Source organism: Uloborus diversus, chromosome 4 (assembly GCF_026930045.1).
Source record: "Uloborus diversus isolate 005 chromosome 4, Udiv.v.3.1, whole genome shotgun sequence".
NCBI classification, from domain to species: Eukaryota; Metazoa; Arthropoda; class Arachnida; order Araneae; family Uloboridae; genus Uloborus; species Uloborus diversus.
The window spans coordinates 5,586,606-5,611,705 of NC_072734.1; the positions used below are offsets into that span (position 1 = coordinate 5,586,606).

At 33.1% G+C, this 25,100-nt stretch overlaps 1 protein-coding gene across 1 annotated transcript in view; it reads left to right on the plus strand.

Annotated features, from left to right (window-relative positions):
• Positions 1–25,100, plus strand: part of LOC129219695 (xylosyl- and glucuronyltransferase LARGE1-like) — a gene marked incomplete at its 5' end in the record, with an annotated part of 36,845 nt that continues 11,745 nt past the window's right edge. The window contains 9 exon segments of the mRNA XM_054853978.1: positions 1–129; positions 6,149–6,244; positions 7,549–7,578; positions 8,295–8,453; positions 10,645–10,746; positions 10,837–10,924; positions 12,750–12,874; positions 19,762–19,917; positions 22,161–22,267. Of these exon segments, the coding sequence (XP_054709953.1) occupies positions 1–129; positions 6,149–6,244; positions 7,549–7,578; positions 8,295–8,453; positions 10,645–10,746; positions 10,837–10,924; positions 12,750–12,874; positions 19,762–19,917; positions 22,161–22,267 (992 nt within the window).

The window sequence follows — 25,100 nt, forward strand, 5'->3', positions numbered from 1 at the left end:
CGTGGTTTCAACACTGGGGTCATTCTGCTTCATTTGAGAAAACTGAGGGAGTATTCTTGGATGCAAATGTGGCGACTCATTGCGGAGAAGGAACTGCTCAGCATGCTGTCTACTTCCTTGGCTGATCAAGTATTGCCATTTTAAAACTGTTTGTTGTCTTCATATTTTATAGTTTAAATAGTTTGAAACATACTACAGTAGAAGACCGTTATAACGCACACCTTGGGACCAGAGCTTTTGCGTTATACAGGTTTTTGCATTATATAGATCATTTCACAAATTTTGAAACTAATATTTAGAATATATATATATATTAGCACTTCAGAATGAGTTTTATCTGCAATGAGTATTAAAGCACCAATATTACAATTTGTCATTCACAAGTAAATATGTTTCACAATCGTAAGAAAGTGAATTATCCTGCACTTCTGCTAGCTTCATGGTTTGCATATAACAGCTGCATTTTCAAGAGCCATCTGATATTTTCTTTTTAATGTGAACATTAATTTTCATTTTAAAACTTTGAATTAAGATGGAAAGATGAAAAACTGTTTTCAAATGTAATTTGCCTAACAATTTTTATGTTTTCAAGCCAAAACAGAGGGAGTTTTTTAACTTCAAAACCTATTGTTTACTTCTGAAAAGTAGAGCGGTATATAGAGAATAGCGTTATATAGGTCGGCGTTATAACGGTCTTCTACTGTATATTTTAATGTCAAAAGTCCTTAAATATTATCAATTTATATAGTTGTAACCATAATGACAACCTTAGACAATATCAAACGCACAGATCTTTACTCCATTAAATGTATAACTATTGCATTATGAATGATTATCAAACATTAATATTAATACTTCCATACACAGAAACATAAGAGAAGTAGGGGAATGTGGGGCAAAGTGAAATGGTTAAGATCACTGAGTTTTTAAAAATGAACAAATCAGAAATTTGTTCTTAAAATTACAGTGTGTAAAGAAAGAACATTGCATTTTATAATAAAACTTGCGTTGAAACTATTTTTAATTTTTGGCAGTAAATTTGAGGCTTTAAAAAAAAAAAGTGGAAATTTTTCACTTTTTTTTTTATGGTGCAAAGTGAAAAATAAAATATTTTTCCAATGAAATATTTTTTATTTGATTTTAAAACATGTTTTTGATGAAAAGAATTAGTAAATAACAGGTTGAATGAATAAATGAAAAGATAATGAAACAATAAATGAATAATTAAATTGACAAATAAATTAATATATGAAGAAAAATAAATGAGCAAGTAAAATATTGAATGAATAAGAAAATAAATGAATGAATAAACTAGTGAATTATTAAATGAAGGAATGTAAATGAATTAATTAAAAAATGAAAGCGTGAGTGATTTACATTAAATGATTGAGTGAGTCAATGAAACAATCTATTTCACTTTGCCCTATCCACTTTGCCCTCTATGTACTTGACTAACTGTATAATTTATTTTAAAATACAAATAAACTTATTATTAACTAAATTAATACTGCATTGAATATTAGGAGGTTTCAATTAATACTTAAAATGTTAATACAGTCGACGCTCAATATAACGACCACACATTATAAAGACCGTCCCATTATAACGACCAGTGGTAGAAGTCCCAACTTTGTTCCTATAAACTCTATGTTAATTTGCTTTCGTTATAACGACCGTTCTGTATCGACTAATTCAATACAGCGACCGAATCAGCGGACGCTATTTCTTGTGTTCTTTCCAATAAAACAAATTTGTAGCTTAAAATGACATTGATTATTGTTTACGGACATCTGCCTGCAGTTTTCAATGTCAAATCCAACTTTAAGTGGTTTGGGGTTCACCACAGCTAGCACAGAAAAAATAATGGGAGGAAAAATCGAGAAAATTCCAGATTCCTAAGAAAAGGGAGTTGACAGATGTATTGGTAGTTTGGTGTTTGAATCTACTATTTTTAAAGATTTGGGGTTCTCGAGGGACTTTTAAATGTTTCTTTGGAAAGCAAGAGAAACACAATTTATCACCTATATTTTGAAACAGAAAATAATGTTTTGTAAAAATCACGTCTGCTAAAAAGACAGACCTCAGTTTCTGGTTTTTATCTTCAGAAATTGTTGTGGTAGTAGTAGTAGATCTGAAAGTGTGTAACATTTTCCTCCCTATATTTTCTACTTTAAAACTTGTTTAATATTCTGTCATAATATTTTGCACACTACTTTTCTGAAAATTCCTATGATAAAAAACATTTGGACATTTACTTGGACATGCATGATGACGGTGTACATTTTTTAAATTTATACCTCTTATAACGACCACTCGTTATAAAGACCTTTTTCTCTGGGACGGAGATGGTCGTTATATCGAGCGTCGACTGTAACAAGAACTTTATCTTTTTATAGTAACAAAAATATTTTTTGAGTTACAACAAAATATTATAATATGAGTATCGGTTTTTAAAAATTGCCTGCATTACCAAATGCTCTAATTTTTGGCGGTATTTTTTTCCTGACTGGAATAGACTACATATGGTGTTACATATAGTTAAAGTAATACCAGATAGGTGGAGATGAAAGCAGAGTAAATATTTCACCATTTCTCTTTGCCCCCGCTAGTTCACTTCACCCCTTGTTCCCCTGCATATTTATACAAAATATAATAACAGCAAAAGTCCCCAAGTTCTTAAAGTGCTAAATACAGTTCGTTTGAATTTGCATGTTTGGAGGCAATTTTATTACTCCCATGCATTTATGACATACGTTTGAAACAAAATTGTAATTTTTTCTCCTTCACACTAAACGCTAAAGTCAGGCCTGCAGTGTTTCAGAATTTCTACTGCATTCAGTTGTTTTGAAGGGAACAATAATTTCTTCTCTGTAGAAAAAAAAAAGGAGTGGGAATATAAATGTTGGTATACCATGCCTGAAATGTTTCTGTTAAGCTTTCAGAGTCGACTATAAGCTTATTTAGCATGCTTAGGTAGCATGCATCAGTATTCAATATTTGCCAGGGAATTTTACAAATACAAAAGTGACGACCAGCAACAGGCTCTGGGCCCAGCTAGACTGGTCCTAGTCAATTTACAATCCCCAGTGAAGATCAATGGCCCTCTTAAAACTGTCTACTCCCTTGCTCATGACCACCTCTTTCGGTAAGCTGTTCCAAGGTTCCACTACCCTGCTAAAATAATAATTTTTCCTAACATCCATGTTAGCCTGAGATTTAAATAGCTTAACCCTTCAAGCGGCTGTGACGTAAAATTCCTTCATCCAGCGATGTATTGAAGAGCGGCCGTGTCGAAAAATTTGGCCTTGAATATTCTGCTTCGAGAACGGTTGCAGCGTAAAATTCTATGGAAGAATATTCATGGCGAAATATTTCGACACGGCCGCTCTTCGATACATCGCTGGATGAAGGAATTTTACGTCACAGCCGCTTGAAGGGTTAAAACAATGACCCTTTGTCCTGTTTTCAGTGCTAAACTTCAGCCCCGTAACATCTTTCATTTTAATAAATTTAAACAACTGAATCATGTCCCCGCGGTCTCTTCTTTGCTCAAGACTGTACATTTTTAGCCTTCTAAGCCTGGAATCATAGTCTAAGTGAGAAAGTCCATTTATTAGCCTTGTAGCCCGCCTTTGAACACTTTCCAATACGTTAATGTCTTTCTTAAGATAAGGAGACCAAAACTGAACAGCATACTCTAAATGAGGTCTTACCAAACCTAAAGTTTGGTATGGTAAAGAAGAAATTGTTGTTTTGAAGGGAACAATAATTTCTTCTCTGTAGAAAAAAAAAAAGGAGTGGGAATATAAATGTTGGTCATGCCTGAAATGTTTCTGTTAAACTTTCAGAGTCGACTATAAGCTTATTTAGCATGCTTAGGTAGCATGCATCAGTATTCAATATTTGCCAGGGAATTTTGTGTATCTAATGATATTGTCACCTATAAGGTAAAAATCCATTGTTAGTGTAGTGTGGACAACGCTGTTTGCCCACACATTTATACTAGCTCAGTATTTTTCATTCGAATTGGTTATCATGAATGTGAAATTAATTAAGAAATTAGATGGCTAAATGAACGAATGTTTTATTGCCTTATTAAAACCAACGAGAAAAAAAAATGGTTTACAGATATCAATGAAATGTTACTGAAACTACAAACATCAAAAAATGATGTACTTCTTCTTTTGCCCTTTAATTGGAAAGTTTTCAGCCCGTTAAATGTTTCATTTGGTGCACATAGTAGAGTGTGAATGATATAATTTTTTTGATCAATCACGATTGCTTATTGTTCTCATTTGACTGCTTTGAATTCCTATCATTTTATTTTCCCGCCACCTCCCTCTGCCAGCCCCACTGTCGCGTTGACTGCCTCACGATGCTGCTCCTCTGGCAAAAACCATCTCCAGGTTGCGCCCATATCCTACACACGCATACACACACTCATGCCTGCGCACAGACACAAACATACACTCCTACACATATTCACACTCATGCCTGCACACAGACACAAAAACATATCTACATACACACACACACACGAAGGCCTACACACACACACACACATACAAACACATCACTGCATACGCAACATGCACACACATGCATACATACACAGGCACACACACATGAATGTTTTATTGCCTTATTAAAACCAACGAGAAAAAAAAATGGTTTACAGATATCAATGAAATGTTACTGAAACTACAAACATCAAAAAATGATGTACTTCTTCTTTTGCCCTTTAATTGGAAAGTTTTCAGCCCGTTAAATGGCCCGTTAAATTCAGCCCGTTCAGCCCGTTAAACTCCTACACATATTCACACTCATGCCTGCACACAGACACAAAAACATATCTACATACACACACACACACGAAGGCCTACACACACACATACAAACACATCACTGCATACGCAACATGCACACACATGCATACATACACAGGCACTGTTTGTTTGTGTCATGCCTGCGCACAGACACAAACATACACTCCTACACATATTCACACTCATGCCTGCACACAGACACAAAAACATATCTACATACACACACACACACACGAAGGCCTACACACACACACACACATACAAACACATCACTGCATACGCAACATGCACACACATGCATACATACACAGGCACACACACATGAATGTTTTATTGCCTTATTAAAACCAACGAGAAAAAAAAATGGTTTACAGATATCAATGAAATGTTACTGAAACTACAAACATCAAAAAATGATGTACTTCTTCTTTTGCCCTTTAATTGGAAAGTTTTCAGCCCGTTAAATGGCCCGTTAAATTCAGCCCGTTCAGCCCGTTAAACTCCTACACATATTCACACTCATGCCTGCACACAGACACAAAAACATATCTACATACACACACACACACACGAAGGCCTACACACACACACACACATACAAACACATCACTGCATACGCAACATGCACACACATGCATACATACACAGGCACACACACATGAATGTTTTATTGCCTTATTAAAACCAACGAGAAAAAAAAATGGTTTACAGATATCAATGAAATGTTACTGAAACTACAAACATCAAAAAATGATGTACTTCTTCTTTTGCCCTTTAATTGGAAAGTTTTCAGCCCGTTAAATGTTTCATTTGGTGCACATAGTAGAGTGTGAATGATATAATTTTTTTGATCAATCACGATTGCTTATTGTTCTCATTTGACTGCTTTGAATTCCTATCATTTTATTTTCCCGCCACCTCCCTCTGCCAGCCCCACTGTCGCGTTGACTGCCTCACGATGCTGCTCCTCTGGCAAAAACCATCTCCAGGTTGCGCCCATATCCTACACACGCATACACACACTCATGCCTGCGCACAGACACAAACATACACTCCTACACATATTCACACTCATGCCTGCACACAGACACAAAAACATATCTACATACACACACACACACGAAGGCCTACACACACACACACACATACAAACACATCACTGCATACGCAACATGCACACACATGCATACATACACAGGCACACACACATGCGCCTACCCAAACACACACGCACATTCATACACACATGCACGCTCGTGATTGCGAAAAACATAATTTGAATTCAAGATACCAAAAATTCAAATTAATTTTTTTTTCCCCAGGATATCTTCAATGCTGTACTCAAGCAGCATCCCTACCTCATATATAAACTTCCTTGCCAGTGGAATGTACAACTCAGTGATAATACACTCAGTGAGGTAAAGCTTTTTCTATTTTCTCTCTCTCTCTCTCTCTGTCAATCTGATTGATTTACTGTGTTTTTTTTTTTTTAATCAAACGAAAGCATAAGTAGTTCAAACTTTTTTTTGAGTTTTCAATTCAGTTCCTACCAGGCCTTAGAAAGGCAGAGATATTTTTTTAAGAAGTAATGTTGAAAAAAAACACGAGACGTTTTGTACTGCTGTGTTGTTAAAAATTAATGATCAAACAAATGATCACAATAATTTTGGAAAACTTTTTTTTCCCTTCAAACAACAATATTATGTTAAAATATTATTATTATTATTTTTTTTTTTTTTTTTTTTTTTTTTTTTAATGATTGTGCAAGTACATTTTTTCTAGAGTTACTCGATTACTTTTACTGCCAACATTTTTGCCTGTTTGTTTTTATCAGCCTTCTCATTGGTGAATCAATTTTAAAATTTGACCCTTACATTTCTGTCTTATAATATCCTTGCATTCCTTACACACACTTTCCATGTTTTTGTCATAATGACTCATAGTGCTTCGAATTTTTGAGGAACATTCAAAAGATACATGGGTATTAATTTCAAATATGAGGTAGAGAGGATTATACAAATACGCTCTTTTTTAGCTATTATCTCTTATGTGTATAATTTTATGTGACTATGACCAATTAATGAAATATTCAGAACTTTATTTCAACCTGGACAAACATTTAATGAACAAATTCTCATTTTTTTACAGAATTCTATAGCAAGAGAAGTTTTATGATTAAATTCTATAGAATTGTATAGAAATATCTATAGAAATTTTATGGGCAAATTCTATAGCAGTTTCTGTGGACTTTTATAGAACAAATTTTCTATAGAAACTTCATTCCCAAGTTCTATATTGATACCTATAGAATTATATATAAATAATTTCTACAGAAACTTCCTTATAGACTTCTATATAACTTTCTATTGAACTCTATAAGGCTCTATCAACCATTTTTGTAAGGGGCGTTTTCGATCATTTTAATTTTTTTGACACATTTTATTTCGGTTTAAAGTGATTATTACAATGCGAAATTTCTTTATTTATTGCATTTGGGGATTTTTAGCATATTTCTTAATAGTTTTTGGCTCTCTATATTTCTTACAAAGTTTATTCAGTTAAAACTTTTATAGTTAAATTTGTTTTTCATCAATGATTTAGTTAATTTTGCTTGATTTTTATTTTGATTTATTTAAATTTAACAGCAGTTTCACTTACTGTTTTAAATACTACATTGAATTAGCTATGTGTAACTTATGATTGTTTTTTTTTTCTCTTCCAGCTCTGTTATACAGAAGTCCAAGATTTAAAAGTGAGTTGCTTATGTATTGACATTATGAACTTTCATTTTGTGTTCAAGAAACTACTCCATGTTTGTTTACTTTCCTTTTATGTTCTGTTTTTTAGTTTTATTCCTTTTTTTTTGTGAGAGGCTACATCAATTATTGTTTACGTACATGTTGTAATGCGTCACATTTTTTATTTTTAACTGTGAATAAAACCAAAATGTCTAATCTGAAGCTTGTTTAGTTGATTATAAAAAATACAAGTGCTTTAGCTCCAAAAAAGTAATTATAGTTTTGTACTTTCTAAGTTTAAAAAAAAAAATCTTAAGGAAAGATTTCATGAAAACCAGAGCCAATTTGCTTTCTTTTTTCAGTCAAAGTTCTTTTTTGTTGTTTCATAATTCTTGAAAAAATAGGAAAAATATTAAATACAATTGAAACAGGTGCTATTGTATCTATTTTGTAGCTTGTATCAAAATTATATGCCACGATTAGTTACAGCTTTCAAGTATTTTTTTTACAAATGATTTTTAATTGTGTGAATTTTTTTAACTTTCATGATTTGATCTGAACTCTGCTAAAATTTATTGCAAAATGAAACACTTAGGATTTTTTTAAAGAAAATTCATTTTAAAAATAAAATTATGCATAGTTGTTTGATTCGAGTATGATATTTGTGGAATAGGAGTGATCATAAAGTAAATTAATTACATTGATTGAATGTCTTTTATTTATGTTTCAGGTTATTCATTGGAATTCACCTAAGAAGTTAAAAGTGAAAAATAAGCATGTTGAATTTTTTAGAAATTTGTATTTGACTTTTCTAGAGTATGATGGAAATTTATTACGCAGAGAATTGATTGGCTGCAATAACAGTAAAGTCACGCATGTCCAAGAAGCGGTAAGTTTTACTTCTAAGTCGAGATTTTTATGGCTCTCTTACACAAAGTGACAATTGTTCTAATTTTAATGATAGTTAAAGACTACATCATTGTCTTTGATTTGGTAATTTTATTATTTGAAGCTTAGATTGCAAAAGCTACCATATTTCTGTATAATTAGCAAACATGTTTATGAAACTATGGTTGGGGCACGCCTAACCTGGCTTCGTCGTAATGCTGTGACTAGGATTTGCATAGTCTTCACAATGCTGCCATGTTAGGTTTCTCCCAACTGTAGTTAAAAATACCTTTATGCGTTAAATGCACATTATATTGAAGCCTAAGTATAATTAAACCTTGAATAATGTTATGAATTACAAATAACATAATTTGGCTCCCCTGAAATTATTTACCATATTAAACTAATAAGTTTAGAACTTGGGAAATTTTTCAAATGCAATATCATTTGTATCATAGATCAGAGTTTCCTAAACTGTGGTCCGCGGACCACGATCCGCAAGTCCATGCCAGTGGATCCGAGTTGCTGTCCAGCTAAAACGTTAAACGTAATTGAGATTCAAGGACGAGTAACGATATTTTAATTCAAAAGGAAAGCCAATTTATAAGGAATAAAAAAGTTGTTGGTTAAGTACATGCAGGATGCAACAGTCCCCCCCCCCCCCCGGAACTTTCGGGAATAAGCACACTACACGTTACCGTATATACTCCCGTATTAGTCAATTTCGCGAAAAATGTCGATCCCCCTATTTTTAAAAGAAAAATCGAAAACCCGCGTATAAGTCAAACCCCTACTTTCAGAAAAAATGGGAAACATTTTTGAGGGACATCATCGGGAAGACCTTGTTTTGTTCACTAACTTCAAAAGTTCATTTTTATTAGTAAACTTGTTTTAAACATTTGGCGATAACATTTTTATTCCTAATTGAGTTTCAAATAGAATTTTACTTCCATGACTCAGAATAGCAATATTTGGGGGGGGGGTAGGGGGGAGGGGGTCCGTGAAGTTCGTCATTTTTTTTCGAATCCGCGGAGGTCTGAAGTTTGAGAACCTCTGTCATAGATTATTATTAATTTTATATGATTGATTGTGCAGAAATTTAAGCATATGTATCGTGAATGAATTATTGATGAGTTGCTATGCCTGATCACAGATATGTTTGAATGCACTAAGAAATTTTCTTTACTTAAAACTGATCACTTTTTTAAACTAATAAATTTAAAATTATGTCTTGTACATTTTTTCTTATGCATTACCTTTTCACTTTTTTAAGCTGTGCAAAAATTTTAATGTTTTATGAATTGATTGTTGATTAGCAGCTATTACTTTTGCTATGTGCAACAATTTTTAAATTTCATTATTTTATGCTCAATGTAATCAATTCTATCCACATACTTTTATGTTGAGCTTAACGTTTGATGCAACTGATGGACACTTATTACAAAATATTTTAATTGTTAAATGTTATTCTTCTCAAAATTCTGTCTTTGAACTTTTTATAAAATTTCCAAAATCACCCTTTCCGAAGCATTTCCTAAATGGATATAAAAGGAGTATAATCATTATTTAAAAAATTAAAAAAAAGTCATATCCTTCAAAAATTTTATGACTTTCAGAAAGCTATAATTTTTAAATTTACAAGCACCATGTTTGTATTTTTTTAATAACAGTTGCTTTTTGTATTTTCACTATATATTTGTCAATTTTAACCTATCAAATGCAATGTGTAAAATCATGAAATTGTATATTTTTTCACATCAATAGCATCAATATTAACTACAAAAATTTTAAAAACGATTATCTGTGCATTGTTATTAACATTAAAGACATTTTCTATCTCTGCTTTTCAGTTTCAATGTGATAATGTGATAAGTACATGCTGTACTTATTTTAATGTGAAAACTTCTTTTTATTTATGAAAATTGTCTTTTCTCTTTCTCTGCATCAGAGTTTATAATAGCTTCTTTTTGTTTTTTTTTAATCGGATTAAAATTGAAGATGTTTTTTTAATGAGATTAAAATTGAAGATGAACCATTTTGCTCCAAAAAAAAATTAAATATTATTATATCTTTTTGTTTTTAAAACTGTATTTCTATGCCTCACAGTTTGCCAACATTGCAACTACAACCCTCTGCAGATGCAATTTTTTCATTCCTTCCATTATAACAGAAAGTTGTTTCTCTCTTTTCAGTTGAATGCTATAGATGAAGATGATTCTTGTTATGAGTTTAGAAGGGCTCGAGTGGTCAAGCATCGCACACATTTGTACTACATTGAATATGATTACGAGCCTGTAAGCTTTTTTCTGATATAATATGGATAAGTAATGTAAAACTATGTAAGTATTTTATATTATGTATGGAATTTATTTTATGTTTTTCAGTCTCCAGAGGGAAACGATGTAACTTTGGTTGCTCAGTTATCAATGGATCGTCTTCAAATGGTGGAAGCTCTTTGCAAGCATTGGGAAGGTAATAGAGCACTGCAATATGTACATCATTATTCACTGGATGTATTTATATGAGCTTGCGTGATTTTCATGTTTCTTTCATTCTTTTTTTAATGTGTTGTAATTGAGCATTCTACTACCGGTACGTAATGAAGTTTTTTTCTTTACCAAGTCATAGACAAAAAAAAAAAAAAAAATGCTGAGTAATCTCTATTATCTATAAAATTATTCTATAAAATCTATGACGTTGCCATGGACAAAGCCCCAATTACTCATTTAATTTTCTTTCTTTTTTTTTTTTTTTGTATTTTTTATTATTTATTTATTTATTTATTTATTTTGAATAATCTTATTATACTTGTTTTTGCTCTGTTCAGTGATTTTGCCTAATGCATCACTCGTTGCAGTGTTTCTAGTTTTATACCTATCTTTTCATAAACACAGCATGTCCAAAAAAAGCTCTTTATCATTCTAAATATTAATAATAAAAATTGAAACTGTTGAAATGAAGTGCAATTTGCTGCAAAAGGATGAAGAAATCAAAAAAAAATTTTACAGTACCTTCAACTGTATGTAAGTTCCTTGTTTGTTACCCAAAAATGTCTGCAGTCTACTTGATTTTCCTCCAATCTTTAACATTTATACAAATACAAATGTGACGACCAGCAACAGGCTCTGGGCCCAGCTAGGCTGGTCCTAGTCAATTAATTAGTCCTCAATGAAGATCAATGGTCCTCTTAAGGCCATCCACCCCCTTCATTACCGCCTCTTCTGGTGAGCTATTCCAAGTGCCCACAACCCTACTAAAGTAGTACTTTTTCCTTATTTCCAGGTTAGCCTGAGATTTGAATAGCTTAAAACAATGCCCCCTCGTCCTGCTTTCCCTGCAAAAATTTAATCCATTTACATCTTTCATTTTGATAAATTTGAATAATTGAATCATGTCCCCCCCCCCGACTCTCCTTTGCTCCAGGCTGTACATGTTAAGCCTATTAAGTCTGGTATCATAATCTAAATCTAGTCCACTTACTAATCTAGTTACCCTTCTTTGAACCCTTTCCAATACAAAAATATCTTTCTTCAGATAAGGCGACCAAAACTGAACAGCGTACTCCAAATGAGGTCTTACTAAACTCCTATATAAAGGCAGAAGAACCTTCTTAGATTTGCTTGAAATAGCGATCTATTGATAAACCCAAGCATTTTGTTGGCTTTTGTAGTATGACCCAGAGGCTTGCTAATTGTATGATTGTCTTCAAAATGGATGTACCAGAAACAATTGGGGAAAAAACTTTTGGATTTTTTAAATTCTTTTACAGCAAACTGCACATAATGCCATATGATTTGGTGAATGCAGTATAACTTTGATTTAAGATACCTGATTTAACTATTTCCTCAATCCAATGATTCATTTCACTGGTCCGAGTTTGAGTGCATTGAACATCTATGCACCTCGATTTAACGATATCCTTGATTTAACAATAACTTTTCCCAGTCCCTTGACAACCGTTAAATTGAGGTTATATTGTTTTAGGGCGTTGGTGAAATTAGAGCTATCCACATTCTGGTTTTTATTCACAAGGGCACACTATCTCATTTTCAAACAAAACAACACAGAACCAAAATAAAAATGGCCATTTCTCTTTTTTTTTTTGCATAAAAATTTCTTACTTTTGGACATAATTTGTTACACCTTTGCGCTCAATCCTATATCCATAAAATACAGTTAAACTACTTTGCTCTTAGCCTATTCGTTTTTTTCACCTCCCTTATGATAAATAAATCATATATGTAATATAAAACCATGTCAATATTATATTCATACCGTCAAGTTTACTCTTTTTCAGGTCCAATTAGTCTAGCTCTGTATATGTCGGATTCAGAAGTGCAGCAGTTTTTGAGCTACACACTTACCTCAGAAATTCTCAGCAGCAGGAAAAATCTTGGATATCACATTGTATACCGAGATGGGGTAAGAAGCCCCTTTTTATATGCTCTTAAAAGATTTCGACATTTTCATTAAGCGATCAAAGGCAAAATCAGCTTGGACCAAAATATATTTCCATTTTCAGAATTTTGTCCTAAGTATGTGTAGGTGTCAAGTAGGGTTTGCAATACCAGACCAAAAATTCAATACCACTATTCGGTATTTTTGAAAAGTGATACCGGAATACCGGTATTTGAAATTTCTCGAATAAATGATGCAGTATCCATTACTGGTGGTGGTGACCGTGTGTAATGATAATTATATTCACTGCTCCTCAAATATTTCGTTTTATTCGTCATTTTTAATGTATTCTCAGTATTTGTTTAATTACTTTCCCGCATGCTAGAAGTGTCTGTACAAAATTGTAAATGGCCCTGGTGGCTAGAAATATACATTCTGAAAAATAAAACATCTTTTACAATGTAGTAAAATTTAATTGCCGAATTATTTTCCCTGCAAGGATTACAATGTCATATGAGGCAGTGAGAAGCAAAGGGATATAAGTGGATATTTTCAAGTTTTGGGTAAAACGCTTTTAAAGATAACGTCCTAGGTAGGCTTTCATTGATTTTTTTTCTTAATCATGCTGTACAGCAGCACCTATCAGGGCTACTACAGTCGACGCTCGATATAACGACCATCTCCGTCCCAGAGAAAAAGGTCTTTATAACGAGTGGTCGTTATAAGAGGTATAATTTAAAAAAATATACACAGTCATCTTGCATGCCCCGTTGTTCCGTAAAAAAAATGGTACTTTTTCAAACATTCCAGTTAAATGCCCAAATTGTTTTTATCGTAGGAATTTTTAGAAAAATCGTGTGCAAAATGCTATGACAGAACAGTATAGAAATTTTAAAGTAGAAAATATAGGGAGGAAAATGTTACACACTTACAAATCTGCTACTACTACTGCTACCACTACATTTTCTGAGGATAAAACCAGAAACAGATGGTTGCCTTTTTAGCAGACGTGATTTTTGCAAAACATTATTTTCCGTCAGACATAGGTGATAAATTTTTTTTTTTAAAGAAACATTTCAAAGTCCCTCGAGAACCGCAAATCTTAAAAACCGCTAGATTCAAACACCAAACTACCAACACATCTGTCAACTCCCTTTTCTTAGGAACCTGGAAATTTCTCGATTTTTCCTCCCATTATTATTTTTTATTTATTTTTTTTGTGCTAGCTGCGGTGAATGGTAATCTACGCGCACCCCCTCTCAAAATTGGATTTGACATTGAAAACTTCAGGCAGATGTCCGTAAACAATAATCAAGGCCATTTCAAGCTACAAATTTGTTTTATTGGGAAGAACACCCGAAATAGCGTCTGCTGAATTCGGTCGTTGTATTGGATTAGACGATACAGAATGGTCGTTATAACGAAGGCAAATTAACGTAGTGTTCATAGGAACAAAGTTGGGACTTTTGCCACTAGTCGTTATAGTGGGACGGTCTTTATAATGTGTGGTCGTTATAATGAGCGTCGACTGTAGTACTATATCTTTCCCCAAAAACAGAGAAGTTCCTCTACTATTTGTACTGGTTCTATCCAAATTTTTAATTTTGTCACTTACATGTCTTTATGCTTCTCACTGCGTCATATTTAAAACTTAGTGTACTTTATTAAGTATAATTACGGTTCTTCTAATTAACTTCCGAAGAGATTAGTGGCTAATGAAGTTTGATTTTAACACTTTCATAACATAAGTTTAAACAATTTTTAACCCGTTCAGGAGGGCAGTCCGCAGAAGATAGCGCTCCCTCAGGACGGCAGCTGTTACACACAGACTGTGCGCACAGGCCGGGGCAATTTCTCCCGCTGAGCCTAATACGCAGTTTCGGAAAGTACGCATACATAATAATGGATAATATGTATACTTTAAGTAGAAATGAAACCATTTTTTAATATATGATAAAATATATCAAAATTTCAGTCATAACAAAAAATTGGATGAAAATAATTGATATTTAACAATAAAAATGCGAAATATATCAGGGTTCGTACGCCCTTGAAAAACCTTGAAAAGTGCTTGAAAAAAAAAAGTTCATTTTCAAGTGCTTGAAAACCTTGAAAAAGTTTTAAAACCTTGAAAAAGTTTCTTAGTGCTTAAATTCTCTCAAAAATCAACGAATTGTGCTTAGAAGTTTTAAAAAAGTATTTCACCAATGCAATTTTCTGAACATGTGTTCAGTATGCAACATCGCGAAAAATTGCTTCCGTGTTTGGGATTTCAATCCTTTTGCATCTTGTAAATATTTTGATGTTTTTTACAACCGAAAGATATTTTGACATATGTTACCTTAGATTAGTTTATTTTTTGTTTAATTTCATTAATTAACAAAGAAATTAATTTGGAAACCATGACAACATTGAACTTACTCGGGTTTCGCGGAAAATTGCTCTTGTGTTTGAAATTTCTATCTTTTTGCATCCTGCAAATATTTAAATATTTTGGCTAATCAAATGTTAGTTTCGCATATGCTACCTTAGATTAGTTTATTTTTTGTTTAATTTTAATAAAAAACAAATAAATTTATTTCATGGGAAACATGCCACGTCGAACGAACTCAGGCTTAGCGAAAAATTGCTTCTCGTGTTTGAAATTTCAATCTTTTTGCATCTTGCAAATATTTAAATATATTCACTAATCGGATGTTATTTTCATATTTGCTACCGTAGATTAGCATATTTTATGTTTAATTTCAGTAAAATATAAGTTTATTTTATGGGAAACATGACAACATTAAACTTAATTCGCGAAAATTTGCTTCCCTTGTGTGAGATTTCAATCCTTTTGCATTTTGTAAATATTTTTATATTTTTGGCAATTAGTAGTTATTTTGACACTGCTACATCAGATTAGCTTATTTTATTTTTTATTTTAATAACTAAAGAGTTAAAGAATTTATTACCTTGGTCTTGTTTAATTATTTGCTTATTTATTTTTGCAATTTTGAATGATTATCTTTACCTAATTTTTGGTCATAACTAATTTTTTTTAAAAAAATATAAATTTCAGCAGTTGAGCACCTAACAAATTAACTTAAAGTTTGTATTTTAAATATAAAGTTGATTTATATAATTTTATTTATAAGTACATCATTTTTTTATGTCTGCTAAAATAAATAAGGTGTATAACAGGGGTGGTTGTGTTATGATTATTCACTTGAAATCCAGTAGTGTTCGTTTTTATGCTTTTACCTCCCTATATCTCCAATTTTCCCCTTTCCCTCAAATGTTCAAAATTACTGCTTTATTAAGGTTGTGGGTACTTGGAGCTTACTGAAAGAGGCTTTAATCAGCAAAGGGGTAGATAGCTTAAGGAGGGTCATTCATCTTCATTTGGATCTAATAAATTGACCAGTAAAAACCTGTAAAGTTGACCACCTTTGTAAGTTGACCACCTGTCTATGTTGACCGCTTTTGTCTGGAACGGAATTAGTCCTATCTTGTATAATGAAGGAAAACCTCTGTAACTTGACCACCTGTCTATCTTGACCACTAATGAACACCAAATTTGGTTTGGAGTATTGTAAAAAAACCTTTGTAAGTTGACCACTTGGTTTATTTTTTAAAATTTTATTTAGCAAATTATTTTTTTATTATTATTTTTTTTATAGCTTTCCAAGAATATTTTTGATGTCAGACCAGCATTTTACCAACTAAATGAAAAAGCAGCATAACTAAACCTCCTTTTGAGTTTGAGTAGATCATCATGAGGTTATAAATGTATATGAGAAAAAAATTAAGCGAAAAATTTGTAATTTTTGATTAGCTATGAATTTTTAGGAACTATTAATATCAAATGAGTAACTTTTCATAAACAATAAGACTTTTTTTTTTTTTTTTTGATCAATTTACTGAAATTTTAATTTTGCATGACACATTATATGTCATTCTGGGAAAATAATCTCTAAAAATATTTAAATAACATTTTAAATTATTGTTTCAAAGTAATGCTAAACAATGAAAGTGAGTTGAACAGAAAGAATAAGTGTCAATTAGTCAAAAAATGAATACATGGTGCAAGAAATGACAAAAAAAAAATCATTACCCCCACCCAGGACCACCTGTCTAAGTTGACCACCAAAGTACTGCACCGCAAGTGGTCAACTTACACAGGTTTCACTGTACCAGCCTAGTTAGGCCCAGTGCCTGTTGCTGGTTATCAACAGGCACTGGGCATGGTATTTCTATGCAGAATATTTTGAATTAATAAACTATTTTATGAATTGTATGCATAGCAAAAGTTATTGTTGTACATATGTATATTCAAGTAATAGGGGTCTTAGTTTTAAAAATTACCCCCCCTCCCCTCGCCCCATTTTGCTCTTTGAAACTTTCAGGTAATTTTTTATGAACTCACAAATCACAATTACACCTGAATATTATTGCCTTTCTAAATTTAAATTCTAATTTCAACAATAACCCATTTTTTCCCAAAATAAAACTACTTTTGTCATAATATATGTCAACTTCTTGTGAATCTTTTCAATTTCGAAATATGGCTCTATAAATCTGAACTTGTACATTTATTGTCTATTGCAAGTTAATCAATGAAAGCTTTATAGGCTCAAGTTTGCATTCAGAGCATTTATCACTGCTTAAGCTGCTTTTGTATATTTTGAGGTGTAGAGACTGGACTGTGGACTTTCATAAACTTTTCTTACTTCCTAATTTTTAAATTTACTCCAGGACAGTTGAAATGCCTTATTGGTTGAACAGCTAATAAAATACATACGAATAATTGATTTGCATACTTATAAATGATTTGCAAACTTAATATTTTTAGAACTTAATAGTGCAAACTGAAATAACTTTCTGGGTAGTGTTTTTGTCCTAACCGCCCTTATATTGTAATAAACCACTGTATAGATATTGGAAATAAATGTTGAAACCGGAGGGGGGGGGAGTGACTTCAAAAACTCCTCTCTGGCAATGCCATTGAACTTGGGTATTTTAGTTTCTTCCCATAAAAGTTAAAAGCACTTATGAAAGGTTTTTTTTTAAAGTATTAATTTGCTGATTCTAGAAAATATACAAACCTGTGACTGCTGCAACCTTTGAAAAACCTCAAAATTAAACCTCTTGGTATCTGCTTCTCTTTATGACCAAACTTTTCAAACATTTTCAGAAAAACTTTCAACGCAGTAGATCTTTCATCAAAGCGTCTCTCGTTGTAGAAAAAGCAATTTTGTTTTCCTATACTTTTTTGTATTATTGCCTTATTTCTATGTGTTTGTAGTAAATGAAATCTGCATACAATATTTTTAGTACAAATTTATGATATTGCCTTGAAAACAAAATTTTTTACCTTGAAAAGTACTTGAAAAGTGCTTGAATTTTTTTCTGCCTAAAGGGTATGAACCCTGTATATTGTTTTTTACAATAACTTAGTGCCAAAATTAAACAATCTATTTTCTACAAAACAGGAAAAATATATGCGCTTAATATTATGAAATTCTTGAAGAATATTGTAACAATTAATATTTTAAAGCCACATGAAAAATTTCAAAGCACAGATAAATGCGCATTGAGCATTTTACACTCATACGTAGTGTTACGTCTTTTATTCTGCTTTGAGCAAATGACGCATCTCCGTCTAAGTTCTTTGCCTTCTTTTTCAGCGTATGATTTTCAAAAGTAACTACTGAATGAAGAACTCCAACAAAAATAATTTATAGTTGTTTCAATGTGACCCAAAAAATCCATAGATGGTCATAAATTAAGATATTTCCTCCTCGGAAAGATAACGTGTTCACCATGGCTACCAAATGAACATAAAATTAAAACCCCTTGCTGGAATATCTCCCCTCCAATCCCATTATAAATGGAACCGAAACTAGAAAGAGCCACTTCAAAATGAGTATACGTTTCCCTTCTCACTTGCGAGCACATGTTTATATTTTCTTTCACGTAATCCAATAAAGCACAGACACTTGACAGACCCCATACTGACGACAGACAGAGAAATACTAATGCAGGAGAGCAATCCTTTGAACGGAACATGGATAAGTAACGCCATCTAATAGTAAACATTTTGTTCCAAATCCAAAACGCAGAATAGCATCGGCCGGCGCTTACTACTTACCGTAATGCACGGAACAGATGCGTTTTTCGTCTCTGAAGAACCACCTAGCGCTGACGCAAAGACGCGTCGTTCGTCCCGAACGGGTTAAAGCAGAAATAATGAAATAATTTTTCATGGATCAGGCTCGAGACACTTGCCTTGTAATTACTCTCCTGAAATTTCCCAAAATTCTGAAAGTATACATTTTTAGTTGAAAAAATGCATTTATGCTTTATTTGTTTATTTTCAACTAGTGGCACCCGCACGGCTTCGCCCGTAGAAAAATTGAAGGTCTTTTGGTTTGCTTGTATATTTACAAATAATGTATGGTGAATTTTCTCGCCAATTGGCTTGTACCCATGTTGCGGTTCCACGTTATGATAATTTCGAATCTCGCCAATTGGCTTGTGTCCATGTTACGGTTCCACGTTATGATAATTTCGTAATTTACTTGTCCATCTTACAATAATTTTGTTCTTAAAATTGGAATAGAAAAAGAACCACATCGAATTTTCGAAAAATCGCTTCGAGGTGCACACCCCTATGCTACAAACTAACTTTGTGCCAAGTTTCATGAAAATCGGCCAAACGGTCTAGGCGCTATGCAAGTCACAGACATCCTACAGATATCCTGCAGACATCCAGACATCCTCCGGACAGAGAGACTTTCAGCTTTATTATTAGTAATGATGTTTCAATACTTTCTCTTACATTGCCTGATGTTGTTTTCTCAGTTAACTTTTGAAGATGATTATTTGCTGCTTTTTATATACTTTTCATTTTTTACTTCCCTCAACAGCCCTTCTACCCTGTGAATCTACTGCGGAATGTGGCTTTACAGCAGGTGACTACCCCATTTGTTTTCCTGACAGACATTGACTTCCTGCCCATGTATGGACTCTATGAGTACCTTAAGAAGTCTGTCGCATCTATGGCTCTCGAGTCATCAGCCAAGGTATAAAAACTGATCTTCTGTATTACTCTTCTTTTATACATGTACTAGTGGTACCCGAACGGCTTTGCCCGTAATAGAAAAATTAAAAGATCTTTTGGTTCGCCTGTATATTTACAAATAATGTATGGTGAATTTTCTCGCCAATTGGCTTGTACCCATGTTATGGTTCCATGTTATTATAATTTCGTAATTTACTCATCCATCTTATAGTAATTTTGTTCTTAAAATCGGAATAGAAAAAGAACCACATCGAATTTTCGAAAAATCGCTTCAAGGTGCACATACTAACTTTGCTACAAACTAACTAGGTGCCAAATTTCATTAAAAACGGCCAAACGGTCTAGGTGCTATGCGCGTCACAGAGATCCTGACAGACAGAGAGACTTTCAGCTTTATTATTAGTAAAGATAATGTTGAAACATTTGTGTTTTAATGATTAATTTGTTTGACAGAAGACATAATACATAGCTAGTGGTAATAAAACTCAAATCAGAACAAAGCAAAAAATATGTGTTATTAGCCCATCTGATGTATATCACAAGAGAAATTTCTGTTGCATTTATGCTTTCTGTTTTTTTATATTCTTTCATTGAATGTGTCTTCTGAAAAATACAGTATTTTTCAACGAACTTCTTGCTCAAAGCTATTTACCAATTCAGTTAATTTAATAAGACATGTCTAATGTTAACAACAAGCAGTTTGTTCATAAACTTCAAAAAGATTCTTGTTGGAGCGTTGTATGTAATAATTCCTTAACTCGGCAGAAACGAACTTTTAATGGTTTCATATTTGTAGATTTAAAAAAACTCCTACTGAAGAATTTTCGCAAGTTATGTAGAAACCTCTAATCATACCACATGCTATAAATTCTATACACATTCACTTTTAGGCTCTGTAATGTTCTGTGTACTCAATATATTCAATAGATTTAATATACCATCATAGCTTCCAAAAATTATCTTCAACGGTCTATCTTGACTTTCTAAAGATTCTTCATAAAGTATGCAGCATTTTCTTAAAATATTAAAGTATCTTCTATAGATAATGAAATGAAAACAATGTCAAATGTTATACATTAAGTATTATTGCTTGTATTCAATGTGACATTGATATTTGTATTCAATGTAAAATTGTACGCCTTGACCAGGACTTTTAGAGTGAGGCAGCAATTATTCATTCAAATAAGAAATGGAGCTCGCCAAGCTGGGCCCTTTGTCAGGTTATTCCCTGATCCCCTTTCCTGTAAAACTTATACAACTCTGATAACCAAGTCAATACCCCTCAAGGGCCTGGTCCTTAGCTTCCGAAAAGGCTGGGATGGCCTCTTGTCAGCTCTTAGTTGACATAACTTGAGATTAAATGGTTGGAGGTTTTTAAAAGGTTTCTATATCTAGTTCTACCTATTAAATTGGCACCAATTTGTTAACCCTTTCTAAGACAGGAGTTCTCGGCTTTTTCCATCCTATGTACCCCATTTTGTATCATTAACTACGTGTATACCCCAAAAGAAAACATTTTGGTTTTATTAAAATGTATAATTTTGTTCAACTGATCTCAACTGTTAGTTTAACTAATAAAAAATATTTTGACTAGACAAAAGGCTGAAAGTTTGGGGAAATAATTAGTGGATTTACTATTTACTAATAAGTTTCGTGTATATATCCTTTTAAGCTACAGTAGAAGACCGTTATAATGCCGACATATATAACTCAATTCTCTATAAACAGCAGTTTTTAGTTAAAAAACTGCCTCTATTTTGTCTAGCAAACATAAAAATTGTTAGGCAAATTAAGTTTTAAAACAGTTTTTCATCTTTCCATCTTAATTCAAAGTTTTAAAATGAAAATTAGTGTTCACAGTAAAAAGAAAATATCAGACGGCTCTTGAAAATGCAGCTGTTATGCAAACCATGAAGCTAGCAGAAGTGCAGGATCATTCACTTTCTTACGATTGTGAAACATATTTACTTGTGAATGACAAATTGTAATATTGGTGCTTTAATACTCATTGCAGATAAAACTCATTCTGAAGTGCTAATATATAGATATATTCTGAATATTAGTTTCAAAATTTGAAATGATCTATATAATGCAAAAACCTGTATAACGCAAAAGCTCTGGTCCCAAGGTGTGCGTTATAACGGTCTTTTACTGTTTTTCTTATCTTGTGTATGACTGTAGAATATATCCATCATTCATGTACCATTTTTAATGTAAAATGTATCAATGTAATTTTCTGTCCAGGCCCTCATTGTTCCAGCCTTCGAGACGCAGAGATATCGTTTAACATTCCCCAAATCAAAAGCAGAACTCCTTTCCATGCTGGACATGGGAACACTTTTTACATTTAGGTTAGTGCAATTTTTAGCTATTTATTGCTACTGTAATCTCCCCTTTATGATTAATGAATGTAAATTTATTTTATTTAATCAAGTCTACTAACTCGGATGACAAGGCTCTACGGGGGTCAAAATGGTTAGTGGCTTGATTTTAGAGGATTCAGAATCAAAAAACTAAGTTGGAATGGGGGGCATGCTTTAAGGAGCAGAATTCGAATGGGTACTAACTATCGGGATTTTAGTAGAAACGGAAATAGGGTGGCTAGTAAAGAGAAAAGATTTTAACAGTTGGGATTCAAATAATCGCGCAGTATTAAATAAAGGTAAGATGGGCTTACTTAAGGTTTTTTATACAAATGCTCGTAGTATTAGGAACAAGATGGAATAATTGAAAAGCATAACAATAGACGAGAGGTTGGATATTATTGGAGTTACCGAGACATGGGCTACCGAAAGGATGATGATTTATTATTTATTGCTGGGTATAATTTGTTTAGACAAGATAGAGTAGGTAAAAGAGGTGGTGGGGTTTTATTTTATGTCAGAGATACTTTAACTTGCAATGAATTGGTAATTAATGATAAACCTAATGAGATTGATATGATTTGGCTGGAGTTGATGAGCAATAAGGGCAATAAACTATGTTTAGGGAACATTTATAGGCCACCCAACTTAAGCCAGGGTCAAGATGAACAGATGTTTAGTATTATTAGTGACATTTCAAGCAAGGGGTCAGGCATTATAATGGGAGATTTTAATTTTCCAGGAATTGATTGGAATATTTTTTACCATAGTAATAGCAGAGAAGAGGAATTTTTGAAAGTAATTGGTGACTGTTTTTTAGATCAAATTGTAACTCAGGGTACTCGACACGACGTGATTTTGGATCTAGTTTTCTGTGATATGGAAGGTTCTGTTCAGGGGTTATGTGTAGAGGAACACATTGGAGACAGTGACCACAACAGTATTAGGTTTGGGATTAAATTTGATACGCACAAAGTAGAGAATTTTAGGTTTGTGCCCAATTTCAGAAATACTGATTTTGTGGCACTTAGGCAGAATTTGAAAGCAGTTTTTTCTTCTGGATTGGACAATAGCGATGTGAATCTTCAGTGGGCAGAGTTTAAGGAAAAGCTAGCGAAAATGGTTGGGGATCATGTTTCTTTTAGGAGAAAGGGTGTCAACACTAAAATTTGGCCAATGTGGTTCTCCAGGGAAACTAAAGACGCTCTAAATTACAAGCAAGCTGCTTTTCATAGGTTTAGAGAAACTGGTCATAGTGCAGATAGGCTCCAATATTGTAAGGCAAGCCGTAAATTTAAGTATTTGGTACGGATTCAGAAAAGAGAGTTGGAGCAAAGACTGGCAGATAACATAAACAGGAATTCCAAGAGGTTTTTTGCATACGCTAATTCGGGGAAAGTTCGAAATAGTCATGTTGGGCCACTGGTTGATGAGCACGGAATTTTAATTCAGGACGATAGTGATATTGCTAATGTTCTTAATAACTTTTTTCGAGTGTTTTTAACGATAACTGTATCTCAACAGTTGACACCAACAAGACACAAGCTATAGTACAGCTTGAGGACTTTGTATTTTCCAGGGATGACGTTTTACATCATTTGAAAAAAAATAAAGAGACTAAGGCTCCGGGACCTGATAATATTTATCCAAAAATTTTAGTTGAATGTGCGGAGGAATTAGCAGATGTAATCGTAAATATTTTCAATGCTTCTTATAACTCGGGGACAGTGCCAGAGGACTGGAAGCTGGCTAACATTACACCGCTCTTCAAGAAAGGGTCTAAAGGGAGTGCGGGAAATTATAGACCTGTGAATCTAACTTCGGTGGTTTGCAAAATTTTTGAAACATTGATAAAAATTAAGATAGTAAATTGTCTAGAGACTAATAATCTATTGACTAGTTTTCAGTACGGTTTCAGGAAAGGTAAATCTTGTGCAACTAATTTATTACATTTCTATGACAAAGTTACCATGGCTTTGGACAATAAGAAGCCTGTAGATGTTGTTTACATTGATTTTCAAAAAGCTTTCGATAAGGTACCGCATGTTGCTCTACTTAGCAAATTAGCTGATATAGGAATAGGAGGGAAAACTTTCATTTGGGTAAAAAACTGGCTGACCGGAAGGAAACAAAGGGTAGTTGTAAGGGGAAATTATTCTAATTGCAGTGAGGTTTTAAGCGGTGTTCCTCAAGGATCAGTGTTAGGGCCTGTTTTGTTCATTGTTTTTATGAACGATATTCACAAAAATATTTCTGGGAACATGAATTGTTTTGCTGATGATGTCAAAGTTATGAGGACTGTAGGAAATGAAGAACAAGCAAAACAGCTGCAAGAGGATCTAGATCATATTACGGAGTGGGCTGATAAATAGGGTATGGCTGTTAATGTTGGGAAATGTCAAGTGCTACATTTAGGGCATGGAAATAAGTGTACAAGTTATTATTTGCAAGGTTCAGTCATTAGTCAGGCAGACAAAGTTACTGATCTGGGGGTCTTAATAAGTCAGGATTTAAAGTTTAGCCAACAGTGCAGCATTGCTAGCAACAAGGCCAATAAGATGCTTGGGTTTATCAATAGATCTATTTCAAACAAATCTAAAGAAGTTCTTCTGCCCTTATATAGAAGTTTGGTAAGACCTCATTTGGAGTATGCTGTTCAGTTTTGGTCTCCTTATCTTAAGAAAGACATTAATGTATTGGAAAGGGTTCAAAGGCTGGCTACAAGGCTTATAAATGGACTTTCTCACTTAGACTATGATTCCAGGCTTAGAAGGCTATAAATGTACAGTCTTGAGCAAAGAAGAGACCGAGGGGACATGAT